General features: G+C 41.7%; 1 protein-coding gene across 5 annotated transcripts in view; it reads right to left on the bottom strand.

Annotated features, from left to right (window-relative positions):
* Positions 1-20,360, bottom strand: part of cdh23 (cadherin-related 23) — a 207,775-nt gene that overhangs the window by 165,057 nt on the left and 22,358 nt on the right. For all 5 annotated transcript variants that reach the window (XM_028603317.1, XM_028603313.1, XM_028603314.1 and 2 more), the window contains one exon: positions 20,070-20,144. In XM_028603317.1, the coding sequence (XP_028459118.1) occupies positions 20,070-20,144 (75 nt within the window). The remainder of the gene's footprint in view (positions 1-20,069; positions 20,145-20,360) is intronic.

A 20,360-nucleotide genomic window follows, 5' to 3' on the forward strand; every position in this document is an offset into this window, starting at 1 on the left:
AGATCTATACGGTCATAAACTGGTAGGGAATGGTGTACATTCATGCAGAAATACCACTTTGCTTTTGTTAAAATGAGAAACAGCAATATAGCTATGAACCGATGGTCATTACAGTGCAAACACACAAAATATGAGCATAGAATTTAACTTAAAGTGTAAAGTGTAGGTTAACCACCACAACCAATTAATATGTAAATAAGGTGAGAAATTAACTGTTTAGATTTCAAATACAGGCAGTCTTCCTAAAACGGTTGCTGAATTGACAATTTGCTTAAAAGTTTTCGGAGTTGAGAAGCTCCATAAAGTAACGCGACAACCAGCAGCACCTGCCCCGGCCGCTGGCTCGTCGCTCGGATAGTCTCGCTCGGACACACCGCTGTAAACCGGAGGTCTCTCAGACCGCTCTCGTAAATAAGAGGCTTTTATTTCGCAGTTGACGGATCGTTTGTTTAAATATAACAACGCAGGTCCATCATAAGATTAACAAACCTTTGGTTAACTGTCTTTTCGGGGTTAATCTCAACAAGCACCTGACAACCTCGCTGGCCAGCCATCTTTCACACACACACACACACACACACAGAGCCACAGTGCAGCAGGCAGAGGAGAGAGTGGGTCACAGAGGCAGCAGTAAAATCAGCCCACTTCGTAGCCACAAACCTCACCCAGGCACCAATCAGCCGTTTGTCCTAGTGGACCCTCTGCCCTGTTTCTGATGTACTCGTACATCCCACAAAAACACAATAGTTCACCATTTTAGCTAGGTCTCCAATATAACTGCTAGCCTACTAGCCATTAGACTAGCTAACGGTAACTCTAGTCTTGGAGTCCCTCTTATGACGTCACACCCCGCCTAGTGGAGGGAGGGGGAGTGCTTAAAACCACTGTAAAAAATACCAACTTTTCATATTATATTCAGCATTTTGTTATAAAAAGCCATACAAAACAATGGTGGGCAGCTCTAATCTTTATGTTTAATAAGCACATTGCTTAACTTCATGAAAAATTTAACCTGCAATTTACACTTTAAACTGTTAAGAAACAAGGTGGGTGGGAACTTTAGAAGGCGGTTAATGACTGAAGACTTGAACTATATGCATATATGCATATTTGTCTTGATCAGGCAGAACGCACCTCTAAGCCAAAATCCCTGCAGTGATACGAGTGTGTGACCTCGACTGTTTCAGTCAATATGGTTCATATGAAGCACTCTGGGGGTAATTCACGAGTCAGATTCCGTCAGGGGATTTAAGTAATTGTTTCAGGTTCATCCTTTTAAGAGATCTCTTGGGGGCACATGCATTAACTTGCACACTCACCTCCAGTCAAACACACGATAAATTAAACTTTCTTCTTGGTCTTCAGAAATAAGATGGAAAGGAGCTGAAATTAACTCATCGCCGCTTTCTCCGCCAGCGGTGCCGTGTGCCGCGTTAATGTCTAGAGATTCAGGCTCCGTCTGGGAAGCCAGTTGGATGTGGAAATAAACTGTGGCCAGAAACTTAATGCACGGACCTCTATTTCCATACAAAGAGAGGTGTATTTGTTCAGGGGGCATCTTTAATAGTGGAAAAGAGGATGAATGCAGATAGTTTATTTCCCTGTAGGATGAAGACAGCGATGGAGAGTGACAGTAAAGTCTTTTCCCCAGGGAGGTCAATTAGCCAGCTAGCAATAAAAAAAAATAAAAAGAAAAAAAAGGAAATAAAATAAAAAGCTCACTGATTAAGTTGGCAAGCCTTTGTTTCACGAATAAACAAATGCAACACACACAACAAATTGACAACTGCTGCAGATGAGTACAATTTACTTATACATTAGAACTGTTGTTCTTCAAAAGGAGGTTATATTTGTCTGTTGGAAAAAGCTAATTTATCTCAGAAATCCTTACATTTTAATAGCTCCTTTGAAACAAGACATTTACCAAATTCTCTTTCCTTTGTTCCTTTGTCTCTCTCATTTTCCTCTCATTTACCCCTCTCTATTTTTAACTGGCCTTCTCTTCTCTTTGTGTGTGTGTGTGTGTGTGTGTGTGCTCGCATGTGTGTTTGTGACATCAATAACCGTGATGGGGAAGAGAGCCGAAGACAAATAGTGCCCGGGGTCTGGCTTTAAGTGACTCCTGTGTTTCAACAACACACACCACGAGAGTCCTTGGGAGGCTGTGTATTAATCCAACAGATTTATGACTAAATCTGTCACGGATGAAAGGAGAACACCCTCTGCCTTTCCTTTAGCCATTCCTGTGAGAAATACACACCTCCCAGACACACGTCCTGAATGTGTGTGCGCACGCCTAAATGAATAGACTGTATGCTCTGAAACATAACATACACACATTTCTTTACATAGTTTGCAAAACACGTTATGCTCATGTGATTACATCTAAATGTTTGTCTGTGGCTGTCTACAAGTATCAAACATTTTCTGAAAGTCATCTGGTATAGATTTTAGGTTAAAGGGACACGCAAATATTTTATTCAGGGAGCTTTTGTTAATGTGAGTGAGAGTGTCAGGATAGTATGTAGTTGTCTTTTATAGAAACTGGTCTATGGCTCATGGTAGGACTTAAAAAGCCCAAATTGGAGGAGCAACATTGAGTTTATGTTTCGGTAGCTTGAAAATCAAAAACCTCTCTGTGCTTTAACCTTGTGAAAAAACAAACAAAGCAAAGATTGCAGTCTGTTTCAGTTTCACAATGATGGATGTCATCAGAAACTATACCATGAATACCATAAATGTATATTTTAAAGGCAAAGTAAAACAATTCACATAAAGTAAGACCATTAGGCAATTATGCAAATATTACAGAATAGATGTTAGTTTGGCCCTGCATGAAACATCAGTACATTTGGTTATCAAAGCATATTTGGAGTTGACTCTGCTGTCCAGATATGAATCATTCATTTGGACCGCATTTGTTCAGAGCGATGCAGCTCAGAGAAAGTGAACTGAGGAGGACGATGCGTATGATTGGATGTCCGGCCCAGGATTGGCTATCTAATACCACCAAATGGTGAAATGATGAAAACACTGAGTGACAAGGCTGTGACTAACCAGTCGCATTGCAAAAGTCAGAGGACAGTGAAGGACATTAGTGGACAGTCATCCCACGCGTTGGTGAGGAGAGGCAGACCTGTCACTGCAAATTCACACACAGCTCCGCTCACTCTCTAATCACACAGCAACGAGTTTTGCTCTTGCCATTTTCCATTCCATCGCAGTATTGCTGTTCTCCCACTCGCTCTCTCTCTCTCTTTCCTTTTTGTCATCCACTCGTCACGCTCCGTCCTGCTTGTGGAGGCCAGACAGAGGGACGCAGGCAGCGCTGATAGGAGTGGACAGCTGGCTGTGTGCTACTGAGGCTTCTGGAGTGACGGCTGAGCCAGTCTGGCCTGTCGTTGTCACAAAAGTAAATGCCCGCCCCAAACACACATGCATCCACCCCAGACCGCAACACTCCTGCCAACATGCCAACATGTCCATCAGCACTGGCACTTCGCAACGCCTGCCCAATTCCTTCCTTTTCTTTTGGTCTTGCTCTTTTCATCCAGTTCTGGCTGCTCACCTCAGTTTTAAATCCTGTTCTTATTCTGTTATTTACCTCTCTCTTTCACCCTCCCTACACTCACTCTCTCTGGCCCTCTGCTGACCTCACCAGGGATGATTATTACCCGAGAGTGAGCTAAATCATGGTCAGGTAATGGAACATGCCACCTTCATTGTGAAGGATCTCACACACTCACACACACACACACACACACACACACACACCCCCACCCACACACCTCCCTTTTGGCCTTTCCCCTTTTTCGCTCCTGTTTACATGTTTATCATTTGGCCCGTGTGTTACTGAAATATAGGGCTGATGTTGTTTCTGTCAGCCCTGCGGATGTAGGGGAATGGCAGGAGCCGGGGTCAAGAATGAGGCTGTGGCAACTCAGAGTTGACCTCCAGCCCTGGCTGTCATTGGAAGGGACAGCGTGGAGCATTGCCTCAGAAAACAAGGGCTCCTTCTCTTGACAAATCACGAATATGTGAAAGTTCTGAGAATCAGAAGTGTTTTTTTTCCCTGTTTTGGACAAGGATGAAGAAAAGGGCACGGCTGTATCTGCAAAATAAATTAAAAAAGCCCACAAAAGTCTCTAAACACGTTCTTTGAAAATTCATAACATGAATGTTAGCCACACTAGTTTGGTTTGCATTGGATGGGCTGTACTGTATGTACAGTACAATTTCAGTAATAATACGACAGTTCCCAATCAGAGATTATTTGTCACCCTCACCAAATACCTGAGAGAAGACAACAATTCAGTTTATTAGCCAAGTATTATAGCTACTGGGCCATTCCATTGCTATTAAATTTTAATATACCTATAAAAATGTGTGCTGACTAGTCTGTGTACACTGAAACAGCAATGACCGAAAAAGGAACATTTTGCATTTGAAGAACTGTAAAATATGAATGCAAAACAAGAATATGGAAATGATAGTGATGTGTCTGGTCTTACAAAGCCCCTCAGATGAACTACATCGTCATAATTTACAACCACCTATAGGCACTACATGCTAAATGGTAGACGTAGTAAGAGCAGCAGTAGTACTAGTACTAGTAGTAGAAGTATTAGTACTGCAGTGCTCGTCACCATACCCTAAGAAGCTGAAAAACTCAAACTAAAATTGAACTAATTATTACAAGGGAGCAAGAATAAATAACTTAATGAGGTTTTTTTTCTTCTGGTAAATTAAAAACAATACAAAAATGATAACGTGCCCACTTCAGGCCCTATTAAGTGGTAATAGGGTGGACTGAATTTAACAAACACTGAGTAGCATAAGTCTTTCTGCAACAAAAATGGCTTCAATAGCAAGATCAGGACTTCATATAAAGTTATCACTATAAAAAGGAGCTATAGGCTGAATCTGCATTACCAGAATGCTAACATAGATTTTTTTTTTTTAAATCTCTTCAGCAGTGCTTTGTTTCTGCAATGCTTGTGCTCAGGTTTATTTTTTCAACTCTGCTCTTCAGGAAATCAAAACAAAAAACATTGGCCGGCTTTGACTTATTCAAATCGACAGGGAAAACCCAGCAGGCGAGTCTCAAGTAGCAGATGTTGCTGCTTCAAACCAGCACGTGAACGGCTCATACAACACCACATGGTTGGTACAATCTATTACAATCTTCTGTGGCAAAATGTGAAATTTTGATACCTTGTTAAATTTTCCTCAAATGTCATTGAGAATTAGCATAACATTTGACTTGCCACCTTGGCCAAACGAGAGGCAAGGTTCAGGCTCAACAGCAAGATCCACTTGCCACTGCGAGTGGAGGTAGACAAGCATCAAGCCGTCGCTGCTACTTTATTTCCCTTTCCACAGATATCTTAGAGGTGGCATGCAGACTTGGAATATATCTGTAATAGTGTTTTCTCACCAGTCCATATGGTGCAACAGTTGTAGAATTGCACTGGGTTCCAGACGCCACACTAGCATGTCTGGTCCTGGTTGGGTCCAGCTCATCTCAGTATAGTGGACTGTCTGGCCAGGCTAGGCCAAGGCCAGCTGGACTTTATATGGGCAAAGTCACTAGTGCATCTCTATCTTCCTCATCTCTCTCTCTTGCTCACTTATGTCCATCTGCTGTGAAGTCTCGCTCACCCTCATCTCCCCCTCTGCCAATATCTATTCCCATTTCTTCATGTGTGCATCACTTCCACATCTACAGTTTCGGCCAGCTCCCTATCCATTCATCCTGCTTCTTTCCTTGCGTCCATCCCTCTCTCCCTCTCTACATTACAGTTTTGCCTGCTATAGTCCCTGCACCACTTCCTCCTGTATTTTCTACCTTTCATTTCTCTCTCCCTTGATCTCTCCCTCTTCCCAATCCTTATCCAGTCTCATTTCCCTTCTTTTGCATTTGCACTACTCTATTTCTGCCATTATTACAAATTATCAACTGTTTCCCATGAGTCAAATGGGCTGGTAGAGGTGCAGACAGCGAGGGAGACAAGAAGACAGGAGATACATGAAGAAAGGGGTAAGATGACCAGCAGAGGACTGCAATGCAGACATGCCAAAGAGAGAGAGACAGGGGGAGTAAGTTTAAGCGGCTGTGTGTTTGTGTGTGTACGTGTCCAGATTGTTTGCCACGCTGCTGCCTATATCTGATGTCCGGCTTCCGCCATTACAGCATTCTTTCATGCCGTAACACGCCACACTTGTTTTATGAATTATAAATGAACTCATTATCTGCAGCGCTGATTAGTTTCAGGTCCTAATTAGCCAAAATTAATATTGTTCCCTGACAAAGACATTGGCACTGGCAAATTGGCAATTGACCTCCTTGGTCAATCTGGAGAGAGGGGCAGAGTGACAGGGGAGGTGAGTAAGAGAGCTGGGTAATGACAGCTGCTCTGGTTGATCAGTTTTAGACTCATCCCTCCCTCCCTCCCTCTCTTTTGCACTGTCCTACACAAACTCTTCTCCCACCAAAAAGCAGCTCCTGAAAGTGGCCATATTATGCTCATTTTCAGGTCCATAATTGTATTTTGAGGTTGTACCAGAATAGGTTTACATGGTTTAATTTTCAAAAAACACCATATATTTGTTGTGCTGCACATTGCTGCAGCTCCTCTTTTCACCCTGTGTGTTCAGGTCTCTGTTTATATAAGCAACCAGGTATTTAGCGTGTTGAGTTTGTGTGGATGTGAATGCAGGAATCAGTGGAAAATGAACAGCCAGGAAAACCACAGTATCTCATAGGGAAAATGGCTGACTGAAAGTTCTAACTGTAGACAGACTACAGCACAGAGAAACAAATAGGAGAGAGAAAGAGACAAAGAACAAGAAAGTATACTCGGCAGAGAGAGAGAGAGAGAGAGAGAGAGAGAGAGAGAGAGAGAGAGAGAGAGAGAGAGAGAGAGAATAGGCAGAGACGACAGACAAGCCTGTCTTATTCCTTAAAAAATAAAAAGATCTGCGCTTTTAAGGAAGCCTGTTAAATGTCAAACACCTTCTAGGCTGGGAGATAAGAGAGAAGAGTTCAATTATACTGCACTCTCTCCACCCCACTAGTGCAAACCCACACAAACATATGAATACACACACAGCACACACAGACACACATGCCATCTCGGCCTATCACTGTGTCTACAGCTAACATGCACATATAGAACATAGAGACTTCTTCGGTATCAAAGATAGTAAGTGCAAAATGACAACATATGTATCTGTGATGAAAAGGCTATAGTTACATCACCTCACAGTGAACAGTGGTATACCGAACACATAATCAAGGGTGTGACCAGGGTGAGAGAGAGTAAATAAGTGAGTATTACACTCCAGTTGCTAATATAAGCTGACCCCGCATGTCAGCCGAAATCATTCTAAGGGTTTAAGCAAATTTGCTGTTCTAGAACTGATCAGGCTTTGCGGTAATTAAACATACTAGAATTTGGAAATACTGTTCCGTTACTGCCACAAGTTGCATCCCAGCACTTGCTGATGCAAAAGATAAGAACCTATTCAGCTAGTCTGGCCATTGGTCTTATACAAATCAGAAAATGTGTTGCATGTGAAGCTGCAATGGCTGGCAACAACGGGGTTGTGCAAAATATAGTGATTAAAGGGCTTTAAACACAGGTTCTCTCTCAGCGGCCCCACGTCTCATTTTCCAACAAATTTTCAAAACATTATGCACAACCCAGTAAGATTTTCTTTTAGCTTTCAAGTCATCTCTACTGGTCTCTGAGACCTGTAACCTTCTGACTTTAAAAGAAAATTAGCAGTTTGCCTTGACATTTCATTTTCTTTTCATTTTGTTCTAATTCCTAACATCTTCTCTTTAATTGGAATATTGGTCATTTTATTTCATAAAAACTTTGATTATGACCTGTGGAACATACAAACTGCAACCCAGATGCCCCACAGAGCGCCACAGGAAATCGTTCCTGCCTGTGGTCATTAAACTTTACAACGCCTCCCTCGGAGAGTTGAATACTCCCTCTCTGTAATCGCTCAAACACTGACAATCATTTCTCTTTTTATTGCACTTTAACACTGTACATTTGATCTTTTATATATTATTACTGTGTATTGGTTTTTAATATATATGTTAAAGTCTGGATAATATATGTTGTTTGTATATCTGGAGTTCTAACAAAAATAATTTCTGATTCTGATATATATTTGCGCTTGAGTCACGACACTAACTGCCACATGCATGTTCAAAGGGGAACAGAGAAACAGAAAAAAGCAAACCGATACATTCACACAATCACACAAACAGCAACACACACACACACACACACATATGCATTCCCCCTTCTCATTCTTACAGCTTCTCTGCTATAGAGCAGGGAGAGGTAGTCGCTGATGTGAAACATCAATTTCCAGGTTAGCTGCTCTGCGTGGCTCAGGCAGGTATCAGCCGTGACCCACCTGGGCCAGATAAGCAGCTGCAAGAAGCTGATCTGCCACCCAGCAATGCACCTCTCAGTGCTGGAGAATGGATGTGCACGCACACACACGGACACATACACATTAGTAAACAAATACTAAAACCTGAAACAATGAATTAAATGTGAGGAAAGAATGGAAAAACAGCAACACAAAAACGGCCGAATTACATTTCCAGTAAATAAATGCTGTGGTGTTTGAGAAATCACTCATTTCTCCAAATGAGGGGGAACATATACATCCCTGCATAAACACACACACATACACAATGCATGAGCACTGCTCAGGTAGAGGGTTCACCCTTTTGATACTTTAATCATTCTACTCGCTGGGATTAAACCTGAGGCGTTTCAGATAGGAGTCTTGCACACAAATACACACAAACGTAAACAAACTGAACTCTGTGACGATGCTGATAGTTCAGGGTAATAACAAAAAAAAAAAAATGGATAACTAGAGTCACCATCAAAAAAAATGTTGGGGTTCTCTTTGATTCTCTCTCTCTCTCTCTCTCTCATAGTTATAGACATATTTAATTTGAGCCTAAGCTTTATTTGGAGCCTGAAAGAGTGTATCAGTGTGTGTGATCCCATCCTCAGTTGGTCAGATAATCTAACCACAGCCACCATCACAGTGACGCATGTCAGCTCAGTGCTGGGTGCCCTGGCAGCGCTGCTCAACCTGGTGTCGTGCCACATTCCCACAGACAATTTCAATTAACTTTTACAACCCAGCGAAATATCACACACACAGCCTGAAGCTGCTCAACACGCTTCCCCTGTCTTTGTCTCCATCTCTCCATACTCTCACGCTCTGGTCATAACACCGAAAAAATGAAATAGAATAGGGAGAGATCACTACAGTGTAAAGTGTCTAAGACAGTGGGCTAGATTAGGGCTGGGTACAGAACGTCGATACTTTTATGGCAAGCAATCTGTCCTCTCTGCATATTGACACAGAGCGGAGCTCCGAGACACACACACACACACACAGTATTTTTGTTGATGTTGAAATGGATTTTAAAACATATGGTATTGGAAAAAAAGTATCGTTAGGAACCGGCATCGAATCTGAGGTATCGAAATTGGCACCGGATCGAAAGATTTTGAAGGATACCCAGCCCTAGGCTAGATTTATCAAGCCGTTTGCGCCCGTTTTCAGGCGTTAGTTGTTCGCAAAGGCTGACTTAACCGATGTGGGCTATTTACAAACGGGGCGTACTTGGGTAAAATCGCAGATGGCCTGCCACATGAGCGAGAAGAGACAAGTTGCGTTTTCAATGTGTTCGTGGCAGGGTCGTGGGGAAAGTGGGAGTTCCACCCAAAAAGGTGGGAGGATACGTGTAAAGTGCGCCTAATTATATATTCCATGCCTCTATTCTGCGGGGGGAAATTCTCCGCCTCTTAAAAGCAGGTGTAAACCAGCCGCAAGCGGGTTTCCTCGTATATGCCTCCTAGGGAAATGGCAGCAGTAATCCGAGCAAGAGGAAGATAGGCCAAGCTGAAAAGATTTTTTGCCACAAGGATCATACTTTTTCAATGGAGTGAACACGAAATCATTAAGCGTTACAGATTAAGCAGCTACAGCGCAATTTACGGTATAGTGGGCGGAGAAAGGCGGCGATTACCCGATGAACTGGATGTTTGGTAAATATGACGTAAACTGAAGTATCACAGCGTGTGCTTTCTTAAGGTTGGCCATGGCGCTGATAACGCTACATTCGCAAATGTACGTAGCTCTGGCCCAGTGTCTCTGAAGAAATCCTTAACACGTCTCACACAAGATGTTGGACCAGCTGAAGCTGAACATCAATATATCACCTCCTCGAGATGCTGTTTTAAAGGTGGACCTACAATGACTACCAAAAATGACTGCTATAAAACAGAAAACTGACTGTTAGCAGTCAGTCAAATGTGGAGATGCAAGGTCAGGGCTGGATGTACCCTCCCCTTTTTTGGGGTTATCTGTAATTCACACCAGAAGGGACGTGTCAGATGACACGTAAGCGCTACCTAAGTATCCATTCGTCCAACCCGTGCCAAATGAGATCTCTGTCACAGCCGTCACCTTTCAGCTCCTGAGGTGCTGAAAGGAGCAGCGGGACAAATTGTCTTCAATAGACATCACAAACACGGGAAACTTGAGACCGATTGTTGTAAATATAGTTGTAAATACAAGTTATCAGTTTAAAAATCATACTGTAGAGCATTTAAGATTTGAATGTTTACTAGAAAACATTCAGACTTTGAGTGCAAAAGAAAAAAATGGCGGGGGTCCCATATGACACATGACATGTTAGGACAAAGTTGAACTTTCTGTTGACTATATCTGACTGCATGAGAGAGACATTACCTAAATCACAGTCAGTGCTTAATTTGTAAAGTGGGAGGTCCCAGAGCGCAGAGGGGGGGTGGATCCAGTGACTCAAAATGGGGGTTGGAGGCAACGGAACAAAAAAAAAACAATTACACTGCCTACGTAGCTACTAAAAAAAAAAACAACGTTGTGTGTACATCAGGACAATGTTCATTTAAATATCAGGACATGCACTGCATGCACGTGGATTTTTGCTTGTTTGGGATCCGACTGGCCTATTTGAAGTTAAGCAAACTTTGTTGTCTTTTTGACACCCCCCCGAGTGAAACGAGGCTAACAGCAATCTCAACTAGCTCAAGCGCATTTGTGCCTCCGTACCTCTCCCCCCTCTGTCTTACCCTGAAAATTCACCTCAAAACGCATTGAAAATGCAAACACAAGATTTTTGTGGAACTTCAATGGGGAATAAAGACTAACAAGACAGATAACAAGATTGAACACTATACAAACAGTGATTTAATTTTTTCATTTAGGCAATTTATTTTTCATAGTGACACAGGAGGTGCTGGATCCAATAAAAAAAGGTTCCGGATCCAACGTCTGAGGTGCCGGAACACGTTCTGGCGTGTCCCGGCTCAAATTGAGCCCTGATCAGAGGGTTTCATAAAAGCATTTTTGCACAGCACAAGGGCTGTGGGTTTTACTGTGACACACCTGCAGGAACTGTTCAGATTCAGTGCTGGAGAGAAACTTAGGACATGTAGTCAAGGACTGTACTTTGAGGGAATCGTAATTTAAGCACTTAAACGCTTTCCATTTCTATAGTAGTGTGTAGTTACTAGGGCTGGGTATTGTTCAAAATCTTTCGATCCAATTTCGATACCTCAGTTTCGATGCCGGTTCCTAACTATACTTTTTTTCGACACCATACGTTTTAAAATCAACAAAAATACATTAAACACAAAGCTTTTATTTTTCACCTTAATTGTTAATCAAAACAGTTATCAAAATGAAAACATTCTGGTAAAACTGCTCATTCAGAGTAACATTATTAAAAGTGCCTTGCAAGCTCAGCCTGTCAGTCAGTCATCAGGGCAGAGAAACCACTGTTGTGCCTGCTTATCTAAGAGGAAGTGTAACGTCAACAGCACAGCGACCGCTTTCGGCTCGACTGCAGACAGTTTACTCCGTCCGCACCTCTCCGTGTGTGTGTGTGTGTGTGTGTGTGTGTGTGTGTGTGTGTGTGTGTGTGTGTGTGTGTGTGTGTGTGTGTGTGTGTGTGTGTGTGTGTGTGTGTGTGTGTGTGTGTGTGTCGGTCGGAGCGCTGCTCTGTATCAATATGCAGAAAGGACAGATTGCTAGCGCTTACGCGCTCAGACGCTTTTGGAACCGAAATTTGGCACCGAAATAAATAATTTTATCGATACTCATAGGATTTTTCGGTGCCATATAACTATCGACGTTCGTTACCCAGCCCTAGTAGTTACATGAAACTCCACTACATTTATTTGACAGCTATAGTTACTTTCTACTTTTCAAATTAAGAAACATTTTTAAATATAATACAAATGCATCACACCGATGTATTGTCATTGATTGAGCTACCCAGCAATATAAAAGTAGGGGTGCAACGGACCACAAAACTCACGGTTCGGATCACGGTTTTAGGTCACGGATCGAATAAAATAAAATAAATAAAAACTACCAACTGTCGCTGATACGAAGCTCCGTAGCCTTCGTCTTTTTTCGAGCTCTTCCGCTGCTCCAGTAGCCATGATCGTCTCTATCAACTGATTTTAACATGCCCTGTTCACGTCACCAGAAAATAAACTGCGTTGCCTGTATCTTTTCACGTCAACCCTGCCATAGAGACTCATCAGCTTACTTTAAATAACAGCAACAGTAAAAATGTATTTCACACCATTATTCTGATTAAACTTTGCAATTAATCCGCGGTTCACATGCATTCCGAATCGTGAGTGTTGATCCGTACGTACCATGGATCAGCTTTGGTAAACCACTAATATAAAGTTATATGAATTTTTACTTTAATATTAACAATAGTAGGTACTTTTACTAGTACTAATACTGAGTTACATGTTGTTGCTAATACATCTGTAATTCTACCCAAGTACCAAGATTTAAACTGCATTTTACACTGTGGTATTGCTATTTTTTAAGAAAATGAAAACGAGTTGGGTTACATTTTTATTTTTCCATGTTTTATTTTTCCTGAAGGAGTAAACTACAGAAATTTGACACTGGGATAAATCAAGGCAAAGTTGTTTAAATGTCACTTATAAAAAAAAATGTTTTCCTTTACTGCAGTTAAGTGAGCTGACTTGTTCTGCCTATTTTCTTTAGAAATTTCTTGAAACGTGAAGCTGAGTATGGAATTTTTTTTTACCTTGTTACAATTATATACAATTCAAGGCTGCATATGCAACATTTATTTGTTAAATAAACATTTTTCTGCAGTGCAGGCAGAAAAGAAAGACTGAAAGTGGGATAGCTAGGAAACAAAGAAGATTAGGGAAAAGTGAGGAAATTAAAAGTACGAGCAAGATGCTTAGCATTTGTGGAAGCTCAGATGCAATGTTGCAATGAGAGAGCAGAGTGTTTGAGTGTTTGCATGGGCCATAATAACACTAACACGTCACGTGCTGGTTAAGTGCAGACAATATAGCGCAGCACAGCGTCATGATGGATGGTGTGTTTGCAGACACCACTGAACCGTGGACCCCATTATTTCCTGGGGGAGGAAGGGGGAGCAAGGCACCACGGGGAGAGATAAGGGATGATTGACTAAACCAAAACAGAGGTCCCCCATGAATGGCAGTGTTTCTGGCATTATTGGGAAGCCATTGTGGGATTCAATGCAACAGCTCAACGACAGCAGAGAGCTGTCACTGGAAGAAAGAAGATCAAGTGTATCCCCTTCCTAAAGTGAGGTAGAGGAGGACTCTTCATGTGGAGAGAAAAACTACCAGTCATTAAGAATATCTCCCGGACACGTTGGGACTCATCTCCCGCTGAGATCAGGTTGTTCAAACCTCAACAGAGAGGAATACTTCACTTCTGCAGCTGCTACTGGAGATAGGATTTATAAAACTAAGACACACACGCACTCTCACTCTAATGCACACAGCACATCCGCCAACTCAACTCATGAACAGTGACAGATACAACGGCAGTTGCCAGAAATGCAGAAAGGACACACACACACACACACACACACACACACACACACACACACTTCTAATTTGCCTAAATGAGAGCTGAAATCGGGAGCATAAACAGACCTCTGTGCTGCACTGCTCACAGTCAGACAGTAACAAATATCTAGAGCACATATCCTGCAAGGGACAGCCCTGGATACCAGCCAACCCAAAAACACTGAATCAACTCTCAAAGGCACGCTCCTTCTTCTCCTGACAATACCCTGATTACACTTTATTTTATCACCACTCATCTTTCTTTTATTGCTCTTTTTATGCTTCTGTTTCTGGTCTGGATTATCTGGACTGTAGAGACAAAAGACTGGCAAGATATTCTTGGAGGTCTTCTAGACTTCTGCGAAACAATGTGCCAGTGTCGTGAGGTCATTTCAGATAGTTAATATATCAAAAAAGAAATGAAGGGTTCACACTTATTCAGAATGCTTTAAGACAATGTTTACTGATGAGGAATCCTCAAACATTTAGGGGAAGGGTAGAGATGTTTCAGCTTTAAGCCCTTGGAAGCATAGCCATTGTCCTCCCCACTTTTTCTGCGTCTGTTTTTCTTATGTTTAGATGTCAGAGGGGATGGCCAGGACCCTTTGCTTTTTTTATATATTGTTCGCTTTAGTTGACGAACCCATTCTGAACACTACCTTCACTACTTTTTCTTAATGCAAATTAACTTGTGACAAATAATGCAACCCTGTCTCCTAAACTAAACTGCATTCTCAATTATGTTTCACGAGAAATGTTTTTTCTCCCAGATAATGTTTGTTTCAACATGTCGTACCAGCTTATTTACGTAAGTCAACATTGACTTTTTGTTCCACACTGGACACCAACAGTGGCCTTCTGGGGGAAAGTCCTGTGGTTTTTTGACCCATGCGCATACTTTGATTAGAAACGTTTTGTGATACTTTGTTAAAAACAAACTGTAACCTGGGAGAAAATACATATCCCTCAAAACGTAGATGAGAATGCAGTTTAGTTGTATGGACACGTAATTTTTAGAAGACAGAATGAGTCCAAGAGCAATAATCAACCACATAATCAACCACATATATTTAGTTTAAAAAAAAAAAAAAAAAAAAGAGTATTTCTGATGAATTGTATATTACTACATCTATGTAATGGGAAGAGCAGGTATGGTCACAAACTTAAAATAATGACTTTAGTGTAAATTCACACTTTATTTTCTGTTACTATAACATGTGTTGGTAATCATGTTCATTGTTGCTTTCCCCAAAATACCACATGCCCATATAAATACCATTGCATATAAATGTTACACATATTGTTAAGTGTACACCTCCCACAGGAGCTGCTGGTGGACTTTTACCTTGCCACCACCGAGAGCCTCCTGATCTATGCAGTGTGGTAGCTACAGCAGCTGCACTGGGGAAGACCTGCGAGATCTGCAGCGGTGGGTGAAGGCGGCTCAGCAAGTCATCAGTCCTACACTGCCACCTCTGAAGGCCAATTACACTGGCTGACTACAAAAGAAAGCCAGCCGTATCATAGAAGACCTGTCCCACCCTGGACACTGATCGGTTTGCCTCCCTCCCCTCTGGAAGAAGACAGGACAATCAAAAGCACCACAAACAGACTGAAAAACAGCTTCTACACAAGAGCTACTACTACCCACTATACATTTTACCATCATATTGCACATACAGTACTGCCATATATGATGCCACTTAACCAACATTGTACCGTTTAGGACACTAATTTTTATCTTGTTTTTGTATATATTTTGCTTTAATTTCTTTTTGACTTTATTCACTATTACTTATTTGAATTTTATTATCTAATTTACTGTACTTTGATGTTTTACTATTTACTTTACGTTTTACTTTAACATACAACATTCTTGTTGCACACTGCTGAAGAGCTGCTAAACAGATTTTCATTGTTCTAAGCACAATGACAATAAAAATCTATTTTATATGCTTAGTCTGATCACGGTCATAATGACTTTCAAATTCAGATACACATTTAACTTCACATTCCTAATCTCAGTACACATTTGCACATGCAATATTTTCAATATTAGTTTGTTTTCCTATAAAGGACATTTTGTAATTAGCTCTACATGGGTTGAAATGGAGAATTAGCAAATGGTGCAACAGGCAAAATCTATTGATGTTAGTTCATGTCAAATGTTTCAGTTTAAGTGCTTAGGTGAAAGAGAACTTTTAATCTGACTTGTGGTATACAGCTCATTGATGAAGCAGACCATAGCCAAATACAGAGCCAATAGTCTACACATGCTTAGGTCTCCTCCACAGTTATGTGCAAATCAGCTGGTATGGTCAGTGAGTTGCACCGGGAGAGGCAGCCTGGTAAGGAGGCCATTGGTAATTGTCTGGCCAATCATTTGATCAGCAGCAAAACGGAGCCAAGTATTACTAACACGGAGTCAAATATGTATTTCCCAATACCAAACACACCAACATCTTGAGCAGGAGAAAAGCCTCAAAGAAGCATTCATGTTCATCTTGTAGTGTTTAACATTACATTAAAAAGCAGCCCTCAATGCCATGATAGGGGGTTATAAAGCAACTGATTTATCTTCCAAATAAACTTTAACAAAAGATAGCAATTTGCACACTTAGTCAATACACTTAAACATGTATGTGTTAATCCACAAAGCAGTCACATATTTAGTCATAGGATGACTTAAGAATGTGTTGATTAATATATCATTAAGACAATACAATAGCTAGCAATAGTGATGAATACTGCTTTGTACACACACATGCACCATGAAGGAGTGTGTCCGGAGGAAGTGTTGACAAGCCATAGTTAATGTAGTGTGCTAGGCAGCTGACAGTAGGAAATGGCTGGAGAGAGAGTACACAGACATTATCAACACGTTTAGGGGAAGGCTTTAATAAGTCGTTCCTTGGGGCTACTTCCTGCCCCTTAATTATTATTGAATTAGGAATGCCACGGAGCTAATTAAAAGTGTAAGGTATTTACTGTGGCAGTAGTGTAGAAGAATGTGAGGGAGCGGAGGAGAACAAGTGAAAAAAAAGAGAGCAAAGAAATTCAGAGAGAAGGTGGATATTTTGTTTTACTGCGTCTTAGCCTTAGCTAAACTTCATGTAAATACATGTAATCAGACAGCGAGGCCTTATGCTCGATTGGCACAAACTACAAGACATACACAAACCATCCCAGCAGAGTGTGGCAGTTTCTATTTGAACAAATGTGTTGTGTTCTTTCCACAAGTTAATTACTCAGTAGAGAGCTTAATCTGCCGAATCAGGGCAAAGTGGATTAGGAGATGAGAGTGTTTAATCAAAGTGTTCTCAGTCTAATTACACATCCCATTTCCTGACACAACACACACTGTTATCTGCCACTGCGTTTAAACATCAGCTCCTCTGTTTAGCTGCCCCCCCTAAGAGTGAATGATCCCACTGCCTGGATGTGACAAAAAAAAAAAAAAAAGCATCAAACATAAACACATCCATGCATACATGCACTAAATGGACATACTCATGCATACACAGACATGCAGAGAATTAACATGAATAGGGTGAGAATTTTGTTCAAAAAACGAAATGAACTATTCATCTTGTCAATAATAAAATAAATTATCTTAGGCATTGTATCACTGCAGTGTACAGCAGACCACTAATGTAGCCTAATCACGCATCACAGGCATCATTCATACGAGTGGGGACTAAATATTCCTTTTAGGTTTAGTCCATGTAACAAACTGAGGGTGTTGTGTTTGCCGGCAAGAAAGACAATGAAAACTGTACCGGACTCAGTGGTAAAGAACAGTATATATGTCAGAGTTGTGAGTTCACACAGAGTGAGGGCCTTCTCCCATTGTATTACACATGGTCCGACAACACACATCTGTCTGCAGTAGCATCTTCGTGCCGGTTCCTGAACCAAACCCCTTGCTGGTGAGAGGGGGAGAGGAGCAGTGCAGTCTTAGATCAAATATCCATGGTGTTTGGATGTGTTCCCTTAGCTCTGATAAATAGTCATGCTCCTGTCTGCCTTACAGAGCCGAGGCTACTGGCTCGGAGGCATTGAGCTTAAGTCACTGATCTGCTGCCTAGACAAGGCCAGGTAGTGTTGGGAGTGTGTGCACATGCATGCAGACCAGTTTTAACTTCAAGAAGTCTGCATTGCTCATCTCCATAATACAGTATAAATGCTCTTATTGTGCATGTGTCACTCAATTGGTTCTTACGCAGACTGCCTCTTGGTATCACTTCACACAACAAGACCAAGCCCAACAACCTCCATGGTAACTGAATGTGACCAATCAGAGTGGCTGTGGAAACCTGATCACTGGGCTCAAGTCATGCAGTTTGGCAGGTGTTCATTAATGTTCATCACATTTGTGGTAAAATGACAGCCTAATGAAGTACAGAGGAATGCATAAAGTTTTGAATATGATTAAACCGCCTCCATTGTGCTCTGAATGCACACCTTAACAATTCTTTATTCTTTGCACAATCGTTGCACTGAACCTTGAGATTAGACAATATGTATTTTCAATCTAGCCTTTATTCAAATGAAGAGTAAGAGCGATGTCAGCATTGAAATTGCCGCCAGTCCACACCAGTGTGCTGGATGAAGTAATCTTGAGTTTTTGTGAGGAAACGTGTCACATCCTCTATTCCTCTAACACACACACACACACACACACACACACACACATTGTGGCTTGCAGGTGCCTGTGTGTTCATGAATTGGAGGGCCTCCTAGAAGAGGACATCTGCTGAGCTAATAAACAATAATCTTGACAAATTGTCACTGTCCGATCAGTCAGCCCGCCCTCATCATCACACCACTGAAGAAGCCATCACAGGCCGAGCCAGGGGCATGACTGACAGCTCTCTAGACCAGTGGAAGGCGTTGCTGGACCGAAGCCCAGCTGCCTGAGGAGAGGACACAATGATTCATGGCCAGAGGGCAACCTGCACAGAGTGGTTAGGGAAATTAGCAACGCCACCCACCAACATATCCATGCCCTTCACTGGTTAGAACACAAGCTGACTGAATGAAGAGCTGGCCTTGTGCCAAAACCCGCTTAGTGCTGTTGGACAAAGATGCCAAATCAGGCAACTATGAGGGCAATGATGTTTGGGGTCATGATGATGATGATGATTTACTGTAGGCTCAGTGGGACACTGTAACCTTCCCTGGCTGCAGTACAAAACACACAACTATGACGACGACGATGGAGATGATGCTGAAGGTGATAGTGACTGGGACAGTGTTAACGAGGGAGGTATGGTGGTGTATTTAAACTTCCATGACCCCAAGAAAAATGTGACAAAAAGGGAAACATTATTAGGTTGTCTGGGCCTGAGACAAGCGGCTCTGAGGGTGTAGACACGGAAGTGAACACTATGACTTAGACTAGTAGTGCTGACAGACTGGCAGAGTGTAAAGGTCATGTGATAAAAAATAATAAAACTTCTAGAAAATCAATCTTGGATTTTAATTCCAAGCCAGTGACACCTTCAACGATTATGAAAAGCCAGACATCTTCAGATTGCCCTGTCAATCACTGAAACCAACAGAAATGACAAAAATAAATAATGAGGGGGAATAATAGATCCAGGAGAAATCGGACTCGACCGTGTCTGGTGTTTATACCGTAACCCACAACCGCCCCCAACAGCAGTGGGACACAACATATAAGCAAGCTTATAATAACAACATGGAGATATCAAATCCATCCAGACATCAACACCAGCATGTGAAAAATCCAAAGAATCCGAGGTTTCTTTTGTTCCAGCTATATATTGTGGAGAATCACTCAGACAACAAGGCTCTGGGGTTTCCTTCTCATCACACAGACAAACACACTGCACACATAGAAACACATACACCCGTCCTGATAGGACATCCATTGCAATCACTGTCAGTGTCTTTTATGACATATCTCACTTTCTCAGTTTATATTCAGGGAATACAAGGACATACCATTTCTGTGCAGTAAAGTTGAGAACGCAATCCGCAAAACACAGCTTTACTGTACTTTCTTTATACAATGTATCAAACACAACATGCTGACACTCCACAGAGACTCACCGACGGGCATATCTTCATAGATGAGAAGGTACGTCGAGAAGAAGTAGTTCATGAAGCGTGGTGGCTGGTTGGAGCCTGTGAGAAAGAGAGACAAAAGAATGGTAATTCAAATAATGTCATGGAACGTTCTATTGAGATTAGGCTTTTCATGATGTTGTTAAAGTGATAAACTGTTAGATTTCCATTTATATATAATCTCCATTTTAGGTCTACTAAGACTAGTATTGGAATAATGCCAGAATTCTTCCACAGATCAGGAACAACTGCAGTCTAGTCTAGAGCCGAAAGCCT

This window comes from Perca flavescens, chromosome 17 (assembly GCF_004354835.1).
Source record: "Perca flavescens isolate YP-PL-M2 chromosome 17, PFLA_1.0, whole genome shotgun sequence".
Lineage (NCBI taxonomy): Eukaryota > Metazoa > Chordata > Actinopteri > Perciformes > Percidae > Perca > Perca flavescens.